Raw genomic sequence first — 19,180 nt, 5'->3', positions numbered from 1 at the left:
ACGTCAAGCATTTACATTTTCGCTAATCAAAATATGTTTAAGCATAAATTGTTAATCAGTTCTAGTAGCTAAGTTAATAGATTGTATATTTTTCACATACTTTCACGTTCATCCATCCACTTTGATTTCTGATTTAAATTTTCCTGTCTATCGATGTTTTTTTTTATCTCAGTAGGTTAGTTGTTTTCTTGCTGATTTCAGTTGGTGTTGAAACTAGATTCAAATTGAATTAAGTAATAGTCGTGGACTATTAATGAGTTACAAATAATAATAATTTATTTATGGACAATAGTTAATCGAGTTTCACGTCTACATGATCACGCTATTAGTTAGTTGAAGAGTTATTCCTACACCTTACTACTTTTTTGAATTACATCATGATGATTTTATGTAGAAAGAAATAGAATGATTCACAATTAAACTACACAGAATAAATAAAACAACTGAAATAATCGAGGACCTACGATTGATTAGTTTTCAGATAGACTGTATATGTTCTAATCAAAGATCTTGACAAATTAACTTCAAGTTTGTAAATATTATGGCGGTTGAATAAGTCAATTAATTTTTAATTTCACCGTATTCTGATTTGTTTAAATAAGTCCACCTAGTTTACACTTAATGGTGTTATATTGTTTAGTGAAACATTCACTCTTGTTAAATCTATTTTATGAACATTACTTATGACATAATATAAAAATAACGAGTATCCAGGTAATTCGAAATTGTTTCTTTTTGTACAGAAAACTTCACAAAGTACATTAGAAAACTTTCAGATATGTCTTATTGATAAGAAATTTGAAAGTTTATTAAGGCTAAAATGACAATATTACTTATTTAGTAAAATTTTTAAAATACCCTCTAAATACCATAGTTTTCATAACTAAATCTTTTGTTTAAAGTCGGTGAATTTCATCTTAATTTCAGTTTACATTCCATTTTTAATTTAAATCAACAAATGATTTATGAGTAGTCAGCAATACGTTTATTATAACAAGCCTCCATACAAACAACGAAAACGGATAATTCCTGTTCATTTAAGTTGTATGTAGCAACCACATTATCATTGATAAAATAGCTTAAAATGCATCAGTGGTTGTCACTTTAAATGACAAATAGACTAATGTTTGAAACATGAGCTACCGGGTTTTTATTCGGTGATCGGAAGTCATCATAATTTTCACGAAATTTTAGTTTTTGGGTCATCATACGCTTTTGAATACACAATCCAGTAACTTTTTGAACTAAAACTAAACAACTTATCAGTCTTAGTTAGTTTTAAGAGTTTCTCTGAATAATGTCAGTTGTTGGTAATAGTACCATGATCATAGAGATTTTATTCAATTAAGAACTAAGTGGTGACCACTTAGTCTAACCGAAAACTGTTCATCAAAAAAATTTAATAAATGTTCAAAACACTAAAGCACATTGATGTGGTTCGCACCGAAAATTACAAATCATCACACCTTATTTCCCATACTGATTTGAAAATTGTTTTTCCATAATAATAAATTTCTTTTTATGTAAAGACGGCAGACCTACAACTTCATTTACTGTTTCATTCTTTAACAAATTTATTATACTAATAGCTTTTTACAGGTATTACTTCAGTATATTTCACAAGTTCTAATTTTTAGTTACAATCAAATTATATTTAAATGTTACATACGTGTAGATTATGTCAAAGATCCAATTCACTTGATCTTCTTAATTGTGATATCATGTTTTAACGTTACAATAACAAAAGTCATTGTGAAATAAATACTGATATATCGACTGGGTCATCACCATAGACATGGATAACTTATAGAATTGAATACTATATTTGTATGTCCATGTCCCCATTTTTTGTCATAGTCCTTTCCTCTTTATGAAACCTTAACATCTGTTATGCAAACATTTTCATTTGTAACGTCAAACTTATCTCGGTACTGTACTATAACATTTTAGACGGTTCTGTCAACTAAGGAAATTCATTTGTAGAAGAAAGCCACTCGTTCACGAATTATAAATTAAAATACGAAGTTATATCTTAGTGGATGATTTATGAGGACCAAAGTACATTATACTTGAGTGGTGTATTAGTGAATTTTTCGGAGACAACTGGTGAAGTTTTTAAGTTGGAAATCTCTACGTTAATAACAAGAGATATAACAACTGAATAGTTTAAATGTATAGGGTTGATATTTTAATACTAGTTACCAGAATCAACCCTTAAAGTATTGTTAATTTAATCAGTAATACGTTCCAGAATTTATTAAAGGTTGTTTTAAGATGACAATTTTCCATTTACTGGTATATTCAATTGGATTAGGACTCAATGTATTGTGTTGATGAAAACATTCTCAGTAAAAGTAATGACACTGTCAGTCAATCTTGCCGTTATCCAACTTAGCGATCTCTAGCAACAAAATTATTGATTTTCCTATATATTATATTCGTTTATGGACTCAGATTCATCATGACAGAAAGTCTTTTAAAACTGAAAATTACCTATTATAATAAATTGATATGGTATACCATACAAAAGTATGCAACAATACCTATAATAGCTTTCAATAAAATAATATTTATAAAAATAATACATTTAAAATAATGAAATAAATTGTGGTGAACAAGAACATGGATGGGGACAATTCAATGTATTTGAGCACAAAATTATAGACTATTCCACTACAATCTGACAGCCATACAGTAAACAGTTAATTTGCAAACTATTAATCAATTGTCTTAATCTTGACTGGGTTTTTTTTCTGCAAACATCAGTCCACCGTTATTGATTATTATTGTACATGCATTTTCATACCGATTGCGTTTCATTTCCGTTCTTTCATTATCGATCTTCTACTGAAATACATTCAATGCCCGATCATCATCATATACTATTTGTGTGGATATAAGTAACACACACCACAAAATAACTAATAAATAGTACCTCTTAACGGTAATTAAATACATTCTATAACTCTCGTAAACTAGACTCATCCATTTGTTTAACACTGTGGACGTCATCATACTATTCAGTTTAAAAATCCGTTTAAAATTTAGAAAACTTAATCAATGATCAATCAAATAACAAGTTTTTGACGTAAGAAAATCATTTACTTATAGTAAAATGTTACTTTATAGTATAAACTTAAATTTAGTTTTCATCTTACTGTATAAAACAGCTATTTAAAGAATTTAGATAAAGGTTACTATGATAAATAATGATTTCATTTGAACTAACTACTGATTACTATAATTATTCAGATGAATTCTATTATAATTCATTGTTAAAAGACAACTAAATTTATCAATACTTTTCATATGTTTTGCCTCTCTTTTTATTCAAGCATTACAATCAATCAAAATTCTGGATAGAGGAGATTTAAAGAATGCCAAAGATTTTCTCGAAGCATGAGATTTAGATTAATTTTCAGTTTAGAATATTAATAGAGACCCTAGTTATGGTGCTATACGAAAAAGGTCAATCAATAAAACAAACTGCTCAATAGGAATACATAAATGAATAAAGTTGATGAAACCTTAGCAAATAGCTATTCATTGATAAGGTCACCAGAACAAACTTATTTAACACTTTAGATTAAATAAACAGATCAATTCCAAGTATAGTATAAGGTTGTGATTTTGTCCAGGACTGCATTAAAAGCTTCGTAGATTGGTCATTCACATTAGAAAACATAATACAACCGGAACGAATGTGTCAATCAAACTGTTAACTATAAAATCTTCACGAGATAAACAATCTAAAATCATTTTCAGTAATCGATCCACTCACAATAATTATCGTTAACAATAATTTGTGATATAATCAAAACATAAACAAAAGACATTTTTATAAACATTTTGTGATTATAAATAGGTATGTACATATATGTAAATAAAAAAATAAACATGAAAAACTCAAGCAATCACAAAAATTATCATTTAATCGATCTGTTTATTTTGATATTATTTACAAAAAAATTTTTTTTTATTTTTTTGAACAACCAACTGAGGAAGTACATTTCTTTTTTGGTGATGATGAACATTTGTAAGAATTATCTGAACAACTTGGAGATGACCATGAAATTTTTACATTCATTGGTAAACTAATTACAGATTTCTTTTTCATTTTATTATGTTTAGATAAATTAAATGGTAATGGTGCAGGTTTTTTATATTTTATAATTTTATGTTGATTAGTAACCATATCAACAGGTATACGATATTGATAGTATTCACCGCCATCTTTATAATGATGATGAGGTAAACGATATTCAGCTGGTAGACTACCACTTGATGGCATATTTAATTCAATAATATTTTTTTGTTCATTTTGATGAGATTTAGTTAATTTTTGTAAATGTGGATGACTGCTACATTTTTGATAACAATGACGATGATAATGATGGTGATGATTATGAAGATGTCGATGACGATGATGGTGATGATGATGAAAATTATAAAAATTATGTCTTTTCAATTTTGGCCAACATTTATGACGTGTTATTTTTTTTAATGCTAATAAAAATCGATCACAAAACCAACAATAAAAGAAAAATGATAAATCACTTTTTAAAGCTAAAGCAATTACAGAAATAGGATTGATATAATCAACAAAACCAAATGGTTTATTTGGTGTTATTGTTTCTATATGATTTTGATCTGTAAATGTATTACATAATAATAAAGTATTATTAATAATTTTATTTGTATCTGATAAATAAAATCCTGTACTACTAAAACGCATAATTACAGTTGTTAATACAAATGGTCCTTGACATATGAAAAATGTTACAATTAAACAAATTAATGTAATTGTAATCTTTTTCTCTTCTCTTTGAGTACGTCCTAATTGAGCACCTGTTGGTTCACTTGCTGTTAAACTTGTTGGACTTGTTACAGGTGATGAATCATTCATTTGAATTAATTCATTTTTCTTGAATATCCTTTTTGATTCATTCAATTGTTGTTGTTGCTGTTGTTGATTATGTTGTAGTTGACAATTATTTACCGGTTTCGTTGATAAATTAAAACAATCACAACAAAATACTTTAAGACATGAACTAGAACATTGATGAAATGAATAAATCTTGTTTGAATTAGATGAAATACAACATGATAAACATGGATAACATGATGTCATTCTACGTATTATTCCAGGATCACTTTGAGTAGAACTCGACGACAGAATGGATTCTTTAGTTGTTTTCTTACATCGTTGATTAATTAATTGTAATGAATTACGTACAGTTTGTATCAGACGTACATTAACAAAAGTTAATATACTAAATGGTATTATTAAAAATAATAAAATTTGTACTATCCATATATAAATTTTTCTAAATATTATAATAGTATATGATGAATTAATCTCTTTTGCATAACCTAATATAATAAATCCAGGTAATTTAATTAATATACTTGATAGAATAACAAGTATAATAAAAATACGTCGATATTTACAATCAATAAAACGTACTTTCAATGGATGACATACAGCAAGATAACGTTCTGTAGCTATAAGTACAGTTAACCAATTGGATATTAATAATAATGTATCCACCAATTCACCTAATATTGTTTCAATTAAAAAATAAACTCTTGTAAATAATCCTTCAGGTAAAGCTGGTATAATAAAAAAATCCATTGATAATATACATAATGATATTAATGTAAATAAATCAACAATAGCTAATACAATAATATATGTAACTGTAGTTCGCCATAGACCACGTTGTGTAACTGCAATCAGTGTGACTAATATACATAATATACTAACAATAAATATTGGAATTGGTAAATAATGTTTAAGTATTACATATACTTGTAAATCTGTAACATCAACTTGTGTAACTACTAAAAAAGATGATGGTGATAATAATGATGGAGATGATGATGATAATGAGGATAAAATTTGTGATTGATTCCAAATAGATGAATTCCATGTTTCATTAGAAATTATAGAATTCATAATTAAATCCTTTATATTTGGATTCATTACTTTACATATTCTGATTACTTATAATGTACATGTTGTTTGTTTACTTTGAATAGTATATGAATACATTTAAACAGTTGGATTATTTGCTTTGATATGATTGGTTAGTCGATGCTTTATGCTTTAATATGAGGGATTTATATTCAACTAACCAATCCAAAGAGAGTTTGTAGGAAAGAAATTAATTAAAATATCAGTTATTAAATATTTTCTATTATAACTATATATCAACATTATCAATGTTATTACAACGGTTTTATATATTGTTTGAAGCTTTATTTACTATTAATGGCACAGATGTTTATTTCAATAAACGAGTCTGTTATTTTTCCACTTTTTTATCACAAATCAAACAAAAAGTGTTGTACCCCAAAAAGAATTGTGAATGGTAACTTTTGAGGACTATTTGTGGACCAATGTAATATGTATATTTTCTATTGTATAATTGTTAAGTAACTAACCTAATCATATTCATGTTCCTCTTATCATTAGCTTTATTTTGACCCTTGAACTATTAGTATACTATTCTTGAGTTATTGTCAGTTTATTGATTACTATTCACAGCCACATTTGGCTAAATATTGTACAAATGTTATTTTCTATTTTATGGTATGATGTGGTCTGTTTGGTTGGTATATAAACCCAGTATGTTTGTGAATAATGATTCATGCCACAGATGCTGTTATTGGTGTTTTGGACTTAACTGGCTGTGCTAGGCAGATGGCAGGACCGGTTAGCACTCTAGACTGCTCGTACATTTTCGTGTGTCACTGTTCCAATCGATAATTCGCTGCTCCCTGTTGGCGGTCTTATTAAGTCACACATTAACTAGGCATCCACTCGGCCACAAGATATAACAAACAAACGATATACAGCTCCAGTTATTTATACTTACCATTATATTACCTTTCTCGCTCAACTGAAATAACTGAGTGGGTTTTTCAAAATTTGCAAACATTTTGTTCATTTATTTGTCTAAAATTTACTTTCACCGGGGATCTTTATCCCACTCTTTAAAAATATTTTAAATAATAAATTATAGCCAACTTCTAAGAGTTAGTATAAAATGGTGCTGAAATTACTTTAGAGTGGAAAAGTGCCGAATTTACTGAGAAAATGCGGTTTGTTAGTATTAACCCTCACATATAATACTTTATACTATCTGTAGTTAGTATATATTAACACTACCAATCAGAAATGTCTTAAAATACTTTTATCAATAATGATACATTTTACAAACAAAAATTATCTCTAAAAGATGTGTTTACTTTGAAGAAATCAGTACAAATTAGTACGAAAATGTACACACCGCTCGGCATCACAGACTATAATGTCTGGGTGTCCGTTCTTGAAGACAACTTTCTACAGGACGACTGTATATAAGTAGATATATTTCATTTACTGAAACAAACAAACCTATTAGACTTTCTATGATAATTATTTTTATTCATTTTTGTACCGGTTGTTTGAATCTTCTCAGTGACATTTAGGACTGTAATTGATCAATCTTTTATTGGTATATGTGAGTCTTGTGTGGTTTACCTCGATATCGCCTTAAGTTATCGTCCATTTCTGCTTATAATGATCATTATTGTTCACCTTTAAAAATGTTTCTTCAGAGTTTATGAGATACCTCTTAAGATGATTAACAAATTTCAGCTCACATTAAATCCGTGCAAATTATTTTTATGTTCACTATTTGTTTTGTATTAAACAAGAAATTCTCGAGTATTTGAAACCAGTATCTGCTCTCTAGTAAAATAATTTGTGGATAGGTTTTCTATAGTTCAAAAACATTTATGCCAGTTCCAAAACTAATAAAAACAAAATCATATCAACCCAGTTTCAGTTTGAGATATTTCAAAACTGCACACCTGCATCTCTACAATGAATCAGTTACTTAGACAACACTCAGCAGCTTGTATTTTTAACTTACTTCACTTTTTGATGTTCATTCAATGTCACCTGTGACTTGCTAACTCACTCTTGGCTTGATAAACCTCATTAATCACGGGGGTATAAGGATGTAATTCTGTAGACTATCGATAAGCAGGGGGAAATTTGAATGGTTAAAAGCAGATATCTGATCTGTCCAATACAGGATGAACTTCGAAAAAGTGTTGGAACCAAACAGTCCATGAAATCATTTCGGCGAGACTATAATTTATCGACGAGCCAATCAGAAGCGTCCGAGGGATTTCAAGGTCACAGAGCCCATTTCAGTACCCGGTGCCCATGTACAATCGGTTCACAGATGATTTTAGAGAAAACGTGACAGTTAAGCGGCTACAATAAATGGAACTACTGAGAAGTTCCTTTATTTGTAGTTGCGGTAATCAATTGACTTGTAGACCTTGTGCAGACTACCCTGATGATGTTATCTTTCGATGTATCATATGTTAGAGGGAGAAGTCTGCTAGAAAGGGGAACTTTTTTCCCTCGATCCAGATTGAGACTAAGGCAAATTATAATAATTACTGTGAACTGTATAATAAAGGCATCAGTATTATTGGCTGAAATATTCGCAGATGCTACTGAAGCTTCGGCTGTTCAGAGGTATGAGTGTTGTAGGGATATATACGTAATAAAAATGACAAACACAACCGGAGTACATACAAACAATATTGAAGCCGTGTGGTCGAGGCTGAGAGAGTTTTTGTGACCTTATCATGGCTCCAGAGACTAAGTATTATGGATCCATATGGATGAGTTCCTCTACCTTATGCATTACATTTTTAAAACCTTTGAACCCCTTCCTAACCTTGACACGTTTTTGGACCATGTAAAAGAAGTGTACTCACTTTAATTCTTTAGTGTTTTATAATATATTTTTACTTTATACTAACTGTCTTCTGATTGGTTAATAGTTTCAAGGTCACGTAGGATTCGTTCAAAGGTCGTCCATAAATTATAGTCTCGCCATCCCTTCTTATGGTATAATTCAGAAATAAATGTAATTTCATTAAATTGGGCTCCGGTCTACTTCAAGATGTTTCATTTCCTAAATAGGGATAATAATAATTATTATTATAGTGTGTTATTAGTGATGTATTCTGAAACTTTCGATAAACAAAGAAATATTCAAAGTTAAAAAACATATTATTTTCGAATAATACTCTTACTATTTTTCGTAATATTAGAAAAAATATATTCTGTAAAATTAGTATAAAAGTAGACGATAGTTGAGCATTATATACATGACTACAGTAAAGTAGTACAATTTGTAAGCTATTAGGTATATTTCACTTAGTCAAATACTCATAATACTGTCATAAATTTTGTTGGTAAAATTTGTTTCTACTTTAAGTCGAACCATAACCATTAAGACTAAGTCCAGTGACCAGGAATACTTTACTGATATAATGATTGCTCATGTATCCCTTATTCAAGCTATCTACGAATTTATACGATATATATATATATATATATATATATATATATATATACGTATGACGATTGCCAAAACATTTCTAAGAAAACACTAAACAATGAAGAGGAAAAAGCAGATGGATGGTGGCTAGCAGTGGAATTTAGGAAGCGCGTTTCGTACTATTTGGGATTCGTCAGCTGGAAGTACCTGCATTTAACAGAATAGGATGCACACATACCAATGAGAGACCGATCAATAGAAAGATTCCAACAAACAATATAAAATGAATTAAAACTTCTCATTACACGAGCTAGTGATTATCTGGACTTAGAAGCTAAGTGGATAATGCGATGGCTTTTGAAGCAAACGGTTTTGTGTTCGAGTCTCAGAATAAACATCAACTCAGGGATTCAGGCACATTCAGATGATGAGCCCCAAGTGGGACGAATCGCGTGTCCTGTATTCATTTGCTATCTACCATCCATCTTCGCTTATAATGCTTGAGATCTAAGGCAGTATCCAGTCAATCCATCCAGAATGTACAAGTGCCAATAAGAGACTGAGCAATTGCAGTTCTGAACATCAATGCGAAGATCCAAGCAAACAATACAAAAGTGAAATGGAAAAAGATTTTGATTTAGGAACAATTGATATTTTGAATGATGTTGGCATTTGGTTCATGTCGTATGACAAATCTCTTCACTCTAGTTTTAAGCATGCATACTCCATAGATTAATTTCTTTTAATTTCAGACAAAAATGATTTTAGCTTGTGTGAAAAACAACTGAAAATCAAGAAAAGTAATGGATGCATTTTTAATAGTAGTTTCATGTCTATCACGTATCTGATTCAAGATTTAAAGTAACAAGGTGAAATGTTCATTTGAATGGTGGCTCATCAATATATTACTGAAAATAGTTCAAGATAAACGAAGAAAGAGCTGATTGAGGTTTCTTCTTTCGTAAGATTAGGAATTGTCAGTAGTAAAGGACCGTAATACGAAGATTAATAATATAGTCTGGACATTTGGTACCGTTCATATCATTTTGATTTATTATATATTTTAATCTATATGACATATTACCTTTGCCGTTAAATTTAAAAGCATCCTATGTACTATTTGCATTCACAGTTCATATTTTCCCTTGTTATTTTTCTTTACAAATTCCCTATTGGAGAGTTTGGATTAAATTCACTCAAACAAAAACCTATCAATAATTAGCTGTAGTTTACAAGGGATTAAGATTGGAAAAGCGGGATTACTTCTATATTTCTGATTTCCTTTGATATTTATATTAATCAAATATTCCTATTACTTGAAAACGGAATTTTTATGTAATTAAACTATATAAAATCTAATAAAATCGTAACGGCTAATATCAAAGTAAATCCAAAAATAATTATTAATAGATGTTGATTACATTATAACTTAACACCTCCTGTAGCTCCTCCGGGGGCTACTGCCGGTCCCAAGCCCTAATAAAGGAGGAGGGTTGGGTATGGGGTTAGCGAACTCATCCCGTAGAAAACCAACTCGCTAAAATAAACGCTAACCAAGTACATTATAACTTGTATTTTCTTCCTTCGTTATTTACTTGAGATTTAAACAAATTATACTACATTATTTGAACATTTTTTATAGAAATATTATTATTAATATTTCATGTATTATATTCAGAAAATTTGTGTTATGTCCTGATAACAATAGTGAATGGTACATTTGGGACCCGTTTATGTACCAACGCTATGTGTATATTTTTTTATTGTATAGTTGTTAACTAACTAAACTATTCATATTCACGTCCCTAATATTATAAGCTTTATTTTTACACCCATAGACTATTATTATACGATTTACCATTCTTGAGTAATCCGCAGTTTACCAATTACTATCTCCCTTATTCACAGCCGCGTTTGGCTAAGTCTTGTACAAATGTTGTCTACTATTTTATGGTACGATGTGGTTTGTCTGTTTGGTATATAAACCCAGTATGTTTGAAATAAATGATTCATATTGCAGAGACTGAGATCGGTGTTCTGAACTTGACTGGCTGTGCTAGGCAGAAAGCAGGACCGATAAGTATTCTAGACTACTCGTATGTGTTTCGTATATCATAGGTTCGATCGATAATTCACTGCTCTCTAATTAGCGGTATTATCACGTTATACAATAACAGGGCATCTACTCGGCCACAATTTATAACAATTTGTTTCGTATTTAGAAATTTATTCGATAAAGAATTTTGGAATAGTTCGTCAAGCAAAATATTGATTCACCCAAATTCTTGATTTAATTAAGTTTATTCAGTCACTTGAATCACTAGGACATACGTTTACATAAAAAACAAAATGTGTTATTCCGTTTGTATTAAATTATCTAATAATAATTATAACAATAAAGAGTTGTAGTGCCGCGATTCGTTATCGTTTACTTCGATAACCGAATAATGCTAATCTTAACAGCGCGTAAAATCAGAAGACAAAGGATAACAGCGACTACAGTTTATTGTCGAATAACTCAGATTAGGAAGCTAACAACACCTAAGCGAATATCAACGAGCGAACGAGCGAGCGGCAAGCGAGAGAGCGAGTGAACAGGCGAACAAGCGAAGGAAACGAACGAGGCGAAAAGCAAGTAATTACATAGGCAATTTATAGTCAGATTTAATGAGGGCACAGCAAAGCAAAACAAAGGCTGATAATAGTATTTGCATGCATACATATAAGGGCGAGGAGTATGAGTCATCGAATGATATTTAAGCAGTCAACATTTTGGATAGAGCGTTATGTGCTCTAGTGGTTTAGCAGTGCAAAAAATATGCAGATTGTTACTATCCAAATGACGATGTCTGTTAAGTAAGTTAATAAAAAGGGCTTAACCAAGATTGACCACAATCGAAATTGATTGTAGGATGGTTGCTATAGTGTGACTTAATTTTTAGACAAATCCTCACAATCTTATGCACAGATTTCATTAAAGATCTATATAGTCTTAATTTATAAAGAAATGTTGTATTAAATAATGGCATGTAACGTACAATCACTTGGTTTTGTAATGATATTGTTAATCTAATGCTTATTTGCCGAACATCATTTATTTTAAATAAATTGGTTAAAATTACAAATCATTAACAAGCAGATTGATAGTGACAAATAGTTTTATAGTTGGATTCATGAGTCCATTGAAGCTAGATCACCATGGAAAACCTAGAGGCACTGGACGGCCGTTTTGTCCTAGTACAAAACTCCTCGGGAGTGTGCATCCACGATCCCACACCGCAAGATTCGAACCCAGGACCTATCGGTCTCGCGCGCGAGCGCTTAACCACTAGACCACTGAGCCAGCATCCAACGGTATTAATGTCTAACTTCAACCAATCCAAGACATTGAGCAACCATTCACCATTGTCTTCAGTGAGTTGATATCTCACAACAGACTCGGTTGGATTTCAATGGCAAGAAGACTATGAAACATGAACTAACGTCTGTAATAAATCAATGATTTTTCAAGTCATTTAAATTTTACCAATGACTAGTAGACTAGTCTTAACTGTTTTATATTACAACTTATAAATACATTTTAAAACTAAATAGCCCTTATTTTGATGACTTTCACTGTTAAGTAAAAGCTATTTCACAAAAAATGTCTATTTATTTTATGAGTTTTTGATCATACACTGTTCAATTCATTATATTTTTCAAAAATCAAAACTTTCACCTTATTTTCAATTACATTAAATAACGCCGAATGCTGGTCGGCGGCCTATGCTCCATTGGGAGTAACAGGCGTAAGTAGGTAAGGAAGTAAATAACGTTATATAGATTTCTGTTATTATATATCATCTTACCTGTTATGATAATTATTTTTAAAGAAAATGGTGTTATTTTAATTATATATAGCTAATTTTGAACATTGAAATGTCTATTATGTATACTTGTTCTTCTAGCTGTATTAAATCTACTGGGATTATCCTATTGATTTCAAGTAAAGCTGTTGTATATTTCAATAACAACAGATTTCATCATGATAAAATGTTATAAAACCTCAAGCGAAATAGATAATCCATATTTTTGTCTATGATTTTCTAGTTTCCTTTGGTGAATAACTTGGATATGAAGGAATGTTTTTCATTTCAATTCGTTTAGTAACTGTTCCAATACTTACCGTTTCTAGAAAAACAAATTAATTTACTTAATGTTTTGATAGTGAATTGGATAAATGAACTATCGCCGCTACTGTTAATAAATAACAATACGAGCAAGGCGTTAAGATAGCTGTTTACGCCTGTGATTGGTTCACAATAAGGATGACTGTAAAATGGAATGTCTGATTTTAGACTACATTAAAGCTATGATTCGTAAATAAGTTGGAATCTTCTCACTTGATTGAAATACAAATGCTCCTATCAAGTCACATTGATAAGGTCATAAAGCATGCAGTCAATGGTGATGCCAAAGAAATTTACGGACTAGCCGTAGTTCGGAACGAAACATCTTTGGTCTAGTATGAAGGCCAGTATTTTTGTCTTACTCCCTCACCTTTGGTTTGTTAACTGATGTGTTATATTCTGGTTCCATCAGCTGTTGAAACGATAATTCTGAGTCTCAGTTGACGGCAATCTTTCTTAATTCCCCATCACTATTGCAGTGGCTGGACAAAAGGCTTATACTGTCACCAGTATAGCTTTTGAAATGGTGGAAAAGATTTGTAGCTTGGATGAATGACTTGTGTGGAGTTTTGTTCTATGAACTGGATGGTTTGGTCAAGGAGCTTTTATTGTTTCTCTGAACAAAATCATCGGCACAAACTTAAGGAAGAAGTGAAGCGTTTGAATTTCTTCACGTATGACTCACAGATTGTCCTGTCAATCTTGGTTTTGATTAGTTATCACTGGCCGTTAACCTGCCGTTCTCTACCTCTTTATTTGATTGTATCTCCCTTTAATGGATTCATAGTCCTTTATTTGTCTGTGTCCATGGACATAGAGAATAAAACTCCACCTAAAACTAGTATGGCCATTTGTATGACTGTAAGAAAGCTTTTGTTTGCTATTAGTAACCATTTTAGGAGCAATATTCCCCCACAAGCACTTTCATGATCAAAGTTCTTTTCTGGAATTATGGTCTCCCGAGATATCTTGATAGTTTTATTGATTCGATAGTAATATCAGATAATGTATCCAACTGCAGGCGTAAAGGATATTCATTTCTCTTCAAAGGTATATATATTCGCCCAGCTCCATCATTAACTATGCTGTAAACAGAACTTGAAAGATTTTCTCCATTCCGCTCTAGATCTGATGGTTCTGGAATACAGTTTGTATTGTACATCTTTATGTCAAAATTTGTTGCTTGAAATGACAAAATAAGGCAATATTTTCGATTATCATACAGCGAATATCTCAATGGGAAATTTCTGTTACTGGGATGCAAAGAATGGATAGATTACTGTTTCAACGTGGTCATCCTGTGTACTGTACGGGATCGTTCAGGTTGCTAAATCATTGTGGTATCATGTTCCGATTTATTAATCAACGACACATGTCAGTAACTATTCGTAGTACTGTCAGTGCTTTGCCAAATCTTACATGGAAGACATGTGAGTATATCTGCATCTGTTTGGGATTATAAACCATAAACAAAAATGAGACACTTGAATCAGTTATCTATAAAGACTAATCTAAAACGTCCATGTTTTTCTGTTAATAATACCTTTATAAATAACAATGTCATCAGATTCTCGTTATATAAGCTTCATACTTTTGTATCACGTGTCAGACAGCGCAGACTGACCTCCACGTATTGTGGATAGGGATTTCGCTGTCCCTCCAAAATCAAAATCGAGTGTCTAGCTTGGTATTATAAAACACGTGTACTTTTCATGCTCTTTGTACCAAATATTCGTAGCAATAATCTTACCTTCCGTGAGTCATTTTGGCTTGGAAATTTAACTTAGAACAAATCTTTATAACGTCTAAACTAGAAACCAAGAATAATGTTAGCAACTGGTTTTCGCTTGTTACCAAGTTAGTATTCAATGCAGTCATCCTACAAAACATACTACTTACGTTAGTCTAAATCAGCTGATCATAAAAATAAACTGAAATAATCCGGAATGGTACTCGTTCATTTAGCGGACTTTACCTTTGCATCAAAGCTTCTTGTCATACCGCTTGTTACAAAAATACTGTTCACACTGTTTTTAGTGCTTGTAGCAATCGTCAGAGCAACTTTATTGTATATTTCTTAATCAAACTATGTAAACTAACACATGTTATCCCATAAACACTGATCTTAGCTTTCAAGTTCATGACTGTTTTGTATATTTACAAATTAGAAAATTCTGAAAAGTCATACCGTCAATTACCGAATTCCAAAATTATTCGGAATTGACTACCTTTATAGTCAAATTTAAGTTCTTGATGTAAACAATTATACGTATCCCAGTCTATATGGATAAATAATACAAACGTCAAATAAATTCCCAATTTGAGTTTGAACTCTTTAAAGATAAGATGCGAATTCAATTTAGGCACAAATTATTAAATCAAGCTGCTTTTTTGCGTAAAACGAATGATATCATATCATACATTCCTCAAATAATAATTTCATACGTAGTAGGAAAACGTTTGCTACAATATATATGTTACTGAATTGTAGTTGTGTTTTTTCTTTTCGAGAAAATAAGGGTGGCATTAAAACTAACATTTTACATAACTAGTTGTGGATTTTTTGTAACTTTCACATTTTATAGCCAACTACAAAAACAAAAATGGTTTAAACAAGTCACGAACTGCAACAATCTTTTTTTTTTCTTTACAAACTAAAAGGAATGATTAAGCATCAGATTTATTTTATCCTATAAAAAGTTATTGCTTATTTACATCTAAATATGGAAATTAAAATGAGAAAAACATTTTAATCCGAAGGGGTTTTGTGTAGATTTCAGTATTTTCATAGTTGAAATCATTAGCCAATTGAAGCTAGACCACCGTGGAAAACCTGGAAGCAATGAACGTGTGTGGGACTCCTCAGCAGTGCGTATCCACGATCCCGCCCCGCGAGATGCGAATCCAGGACCTACCAGTCTCGCGCCAGAGCATTTAACTGATTCCATGATTTCAACTATGAAAATACTGAAATCTCCACAAAACCCCTTCTGATTATAATCATATGCTCACTAGTGACTAACTTCGAGAAGTACATCCAGGAGTTCTAGTGAGAAGCAGTGACCAGTGGGGTTCAACCACGTCTGTTGTAGAGATAACAACTCACTGAAGACAATTGGTGAACGGTCGCTCAAACTTTGTGGATTGGTTGGAGTTAGACATTAACACCGTTGGATGCCGACTCAGCGGTCTATCGGTTAAGTGCTCTGGCGCGATACTGGTAGGTCCTGGGTTCGAATCTCGCTCGCGAGGCGGGGTCGTGGATGCGCACTGTTGAGGAGTCCCACGATAGGACGAAACGGCCTTCCAGTGCTCCTAGGTTTTCGATGGTGGTCTAGCTTCAATTGACTCATGATTTCAACTATGAAAATACATTTTAATCCATTTATAGCAGCTAATAACTAGATATTATAAGATTTTATTTGTTCTTCTAGTAATAGCTTAATATTACTAACAATGATCATCTAATCAATTATTATTAAATAGGCTTGTACATACGTCAGTAAGAAGTGATTTAAACTAATGCTAAAGAACAACATATGGTCTTAGGGATTATTTCAAATAGCACGATATTTCATTATCTGATACCATTTGGTTGATACTTAATAAAGCTAACACATCTTCGATGTCACCAATTCCTGTAATCTGTTTTTTTCTATATAGAATAAATTAATCAGGTTTACTGTACTAAAGAGTATGAATTCCAATTTCTGTGAATTTGCGCTTATCCTGTGGCATAAGGCCAGGATGTAAAAGTAAAAAACTGTCTAATTTTTATTTCATTAGTTTTATAGCATAAAATTTGTATTTATATTCAAGAAGAATTGACTGATCTTCGATGATAAAATAAATTATGAACAAATTTGAGGTATGTGATTATGGTTTGCCAAATATTTAACGATAATTGTATTAACTAACAGCGCTCAAAATGGTGTGAAAATAACCGTTCTTAACTTACCTTAAAATATATTCATTTCGTCTATTCATAGATTTTGTTTTTTAACTAAATAGTTTGAACTAAAGTAAAATCTTCACATAGAAATGCAAAATATAGACAGAATATCAACTGGTTAAGAAATTTACTTTGAGCCGTTAGCCCAAGCTATCTCTTCCTTTTGCATTCTAATGCATAAAATAGATAAATTATAATTTTGTTTTATTCATTCCAGAGTTTGGAGCAAACGAATCAAATATTTAAATGAGTTTTTGAGGTCATGATGAGCAATTCAAATAAGCATGTTGACTAACGAGCAAATGATTATTAGTTTCGACGAAAATGTAATATTAACGTATCTACACAAAAAAATGGATATTTCTGGAAACTATTTCACGCATTTATAGTAAGGAAATGCAGTCGGTCACAATCAGTGTTTAGAGTTAGTGGTATGAGGTGAGTTTAGAAGTTAGGAATAGAATTAAGGCTAAGATTTAAAGTTAGTGACTAGTGCTAGAATAAGAGTTAAATTTTAAGGTTAGGCCCTAAGGTTTATGGTAAGAGTTTGGAATAGAGTATAGAGAGAGTATTAGGATTAAAATCAGTAATAGATATATATTTTTTTCATTATCGTTTGTTTTCATTCTAAATATCAATGATGTTCAACTAACTTTACAAAACTCATTATATTTAAACAAATTCCTTCAAGTTCACTTACTATTACTGGTTTGAATCTTCCAATTGATGTGTTAGGACTGCAACTGGTCAGTCTCTTATTCGCATATGTGCATACTGTGCGTATTACCTCGATATAGCCTTAACTCACAAGCATTACAAGCAAATATGCATAGTGGCTAGAAATAGAACCCAGGACGCGCGTTTCGTCCTATTTGGGACTCGTCAGCTGGATGTACTTGCATCTCAGAGTTTATAATATATTTTAATGAACTATTCAAGATTCAATTTGGACTTTAAAAGTTCATATTTCATTCATGGTAGTAATTTTTCTTCTTTAAATAAAATACAATGTAATTTCTTTTTTTCTTTTCTTTTTTCACGAATTATATCAATAAAATTTTAAAGAGAAAATATCACATGTTCACTAAACGTGAATAATAATAATAATAATAAAACCAAATTTGGTTGGCAACAGATTTTCATTAATTAAGTTGTTCACATGATCTCATTTGTGATTAATTAACAAATTAACTCCTAATTGACTCTAAGTGATAAACAGTAACAAACAAAAAAAAATAAAAAATAAAAAAATAATTTTTTTCTTACAACTGACATATTTGTTTATTTTATATTCCTTAAAGTGAAATGATTATGTTTAAACAAATTGTTTTAATGTAGTAAAAATTAAAAAAACAATCATTTATTATATTCCTTAATATTCTAATCATTTTATAGAAATTTTTTTATTTATAAAATAAATCAAAACAAATATTTAGAAATAAACAATAAGCGATTCTAGGCAAAGATGGATAGTTGCTGGCAGTGGAATCCAGGACGTGCGCTTCGTTTTATTTGGGACTCGTCAGCTGGATGTACCTGCATCTCAGAGTTGATGTTCACTCTGGGACTCGAACCCAGTAACTTTCGCTTCAAAAGCCATCGCGTTATCCACTCGGCTACTGAGTCCTACCAGGTACATCCAGCTGACGAGTCCCAAATGGGACGAAACGCGCGTCCTGGATTCCACTGCTACCCACTATCCA

At 31.1% G+C, this 19,180-nt stretch overlaps 1 protein-coding gene across 1 annotated transcript; it reads right to left on the bottom strand.

The window, feature by feature from the left end:
- Nucleotides 1-1,467: 1,467 nt before the first annotated feature.
- On the bottom strand, nucleotides 1,468-6,944 carry Smp_012920 (hypothetical protein; the record flags this gene model as incomplete). Its single annotated transcript, XM_018793685.1, has 5 exons — nucleotides 1,468-1,563; nucleotides 4,193-4,361; nucleotides 4,530-4,650; nucleotides 5,410-5,844; nucleotides 6,893-6,944. 5 exons carry the CDS (start codon nucleotides 6,942-6,944, stop codon nucleotides 1,468-1,470), a joined length of 873 nt encoding a protein of 290 aa, XP_018648173.1.
- Nucleotides 6,945-19,180: the final 12,236 nt, after the last annotated feature.

Source organism: Schistosoma mansoni, chromosome 1, assembly GCF_000237925.1.
Source record: "Schistosoma mansoni strain Puerto Rico chromosome 1, complete genome".
Classification (NCBI taxonomy): Eukaryota; Metazoa; Platyhelminthes; class Trematoda; order Strigeidida; family Schistosomatidae; genus Schistosoma; species Schistosoma mansoni.
This window is presented reverse-complemented; position numbering and strand designations above follow the sequence as displayed.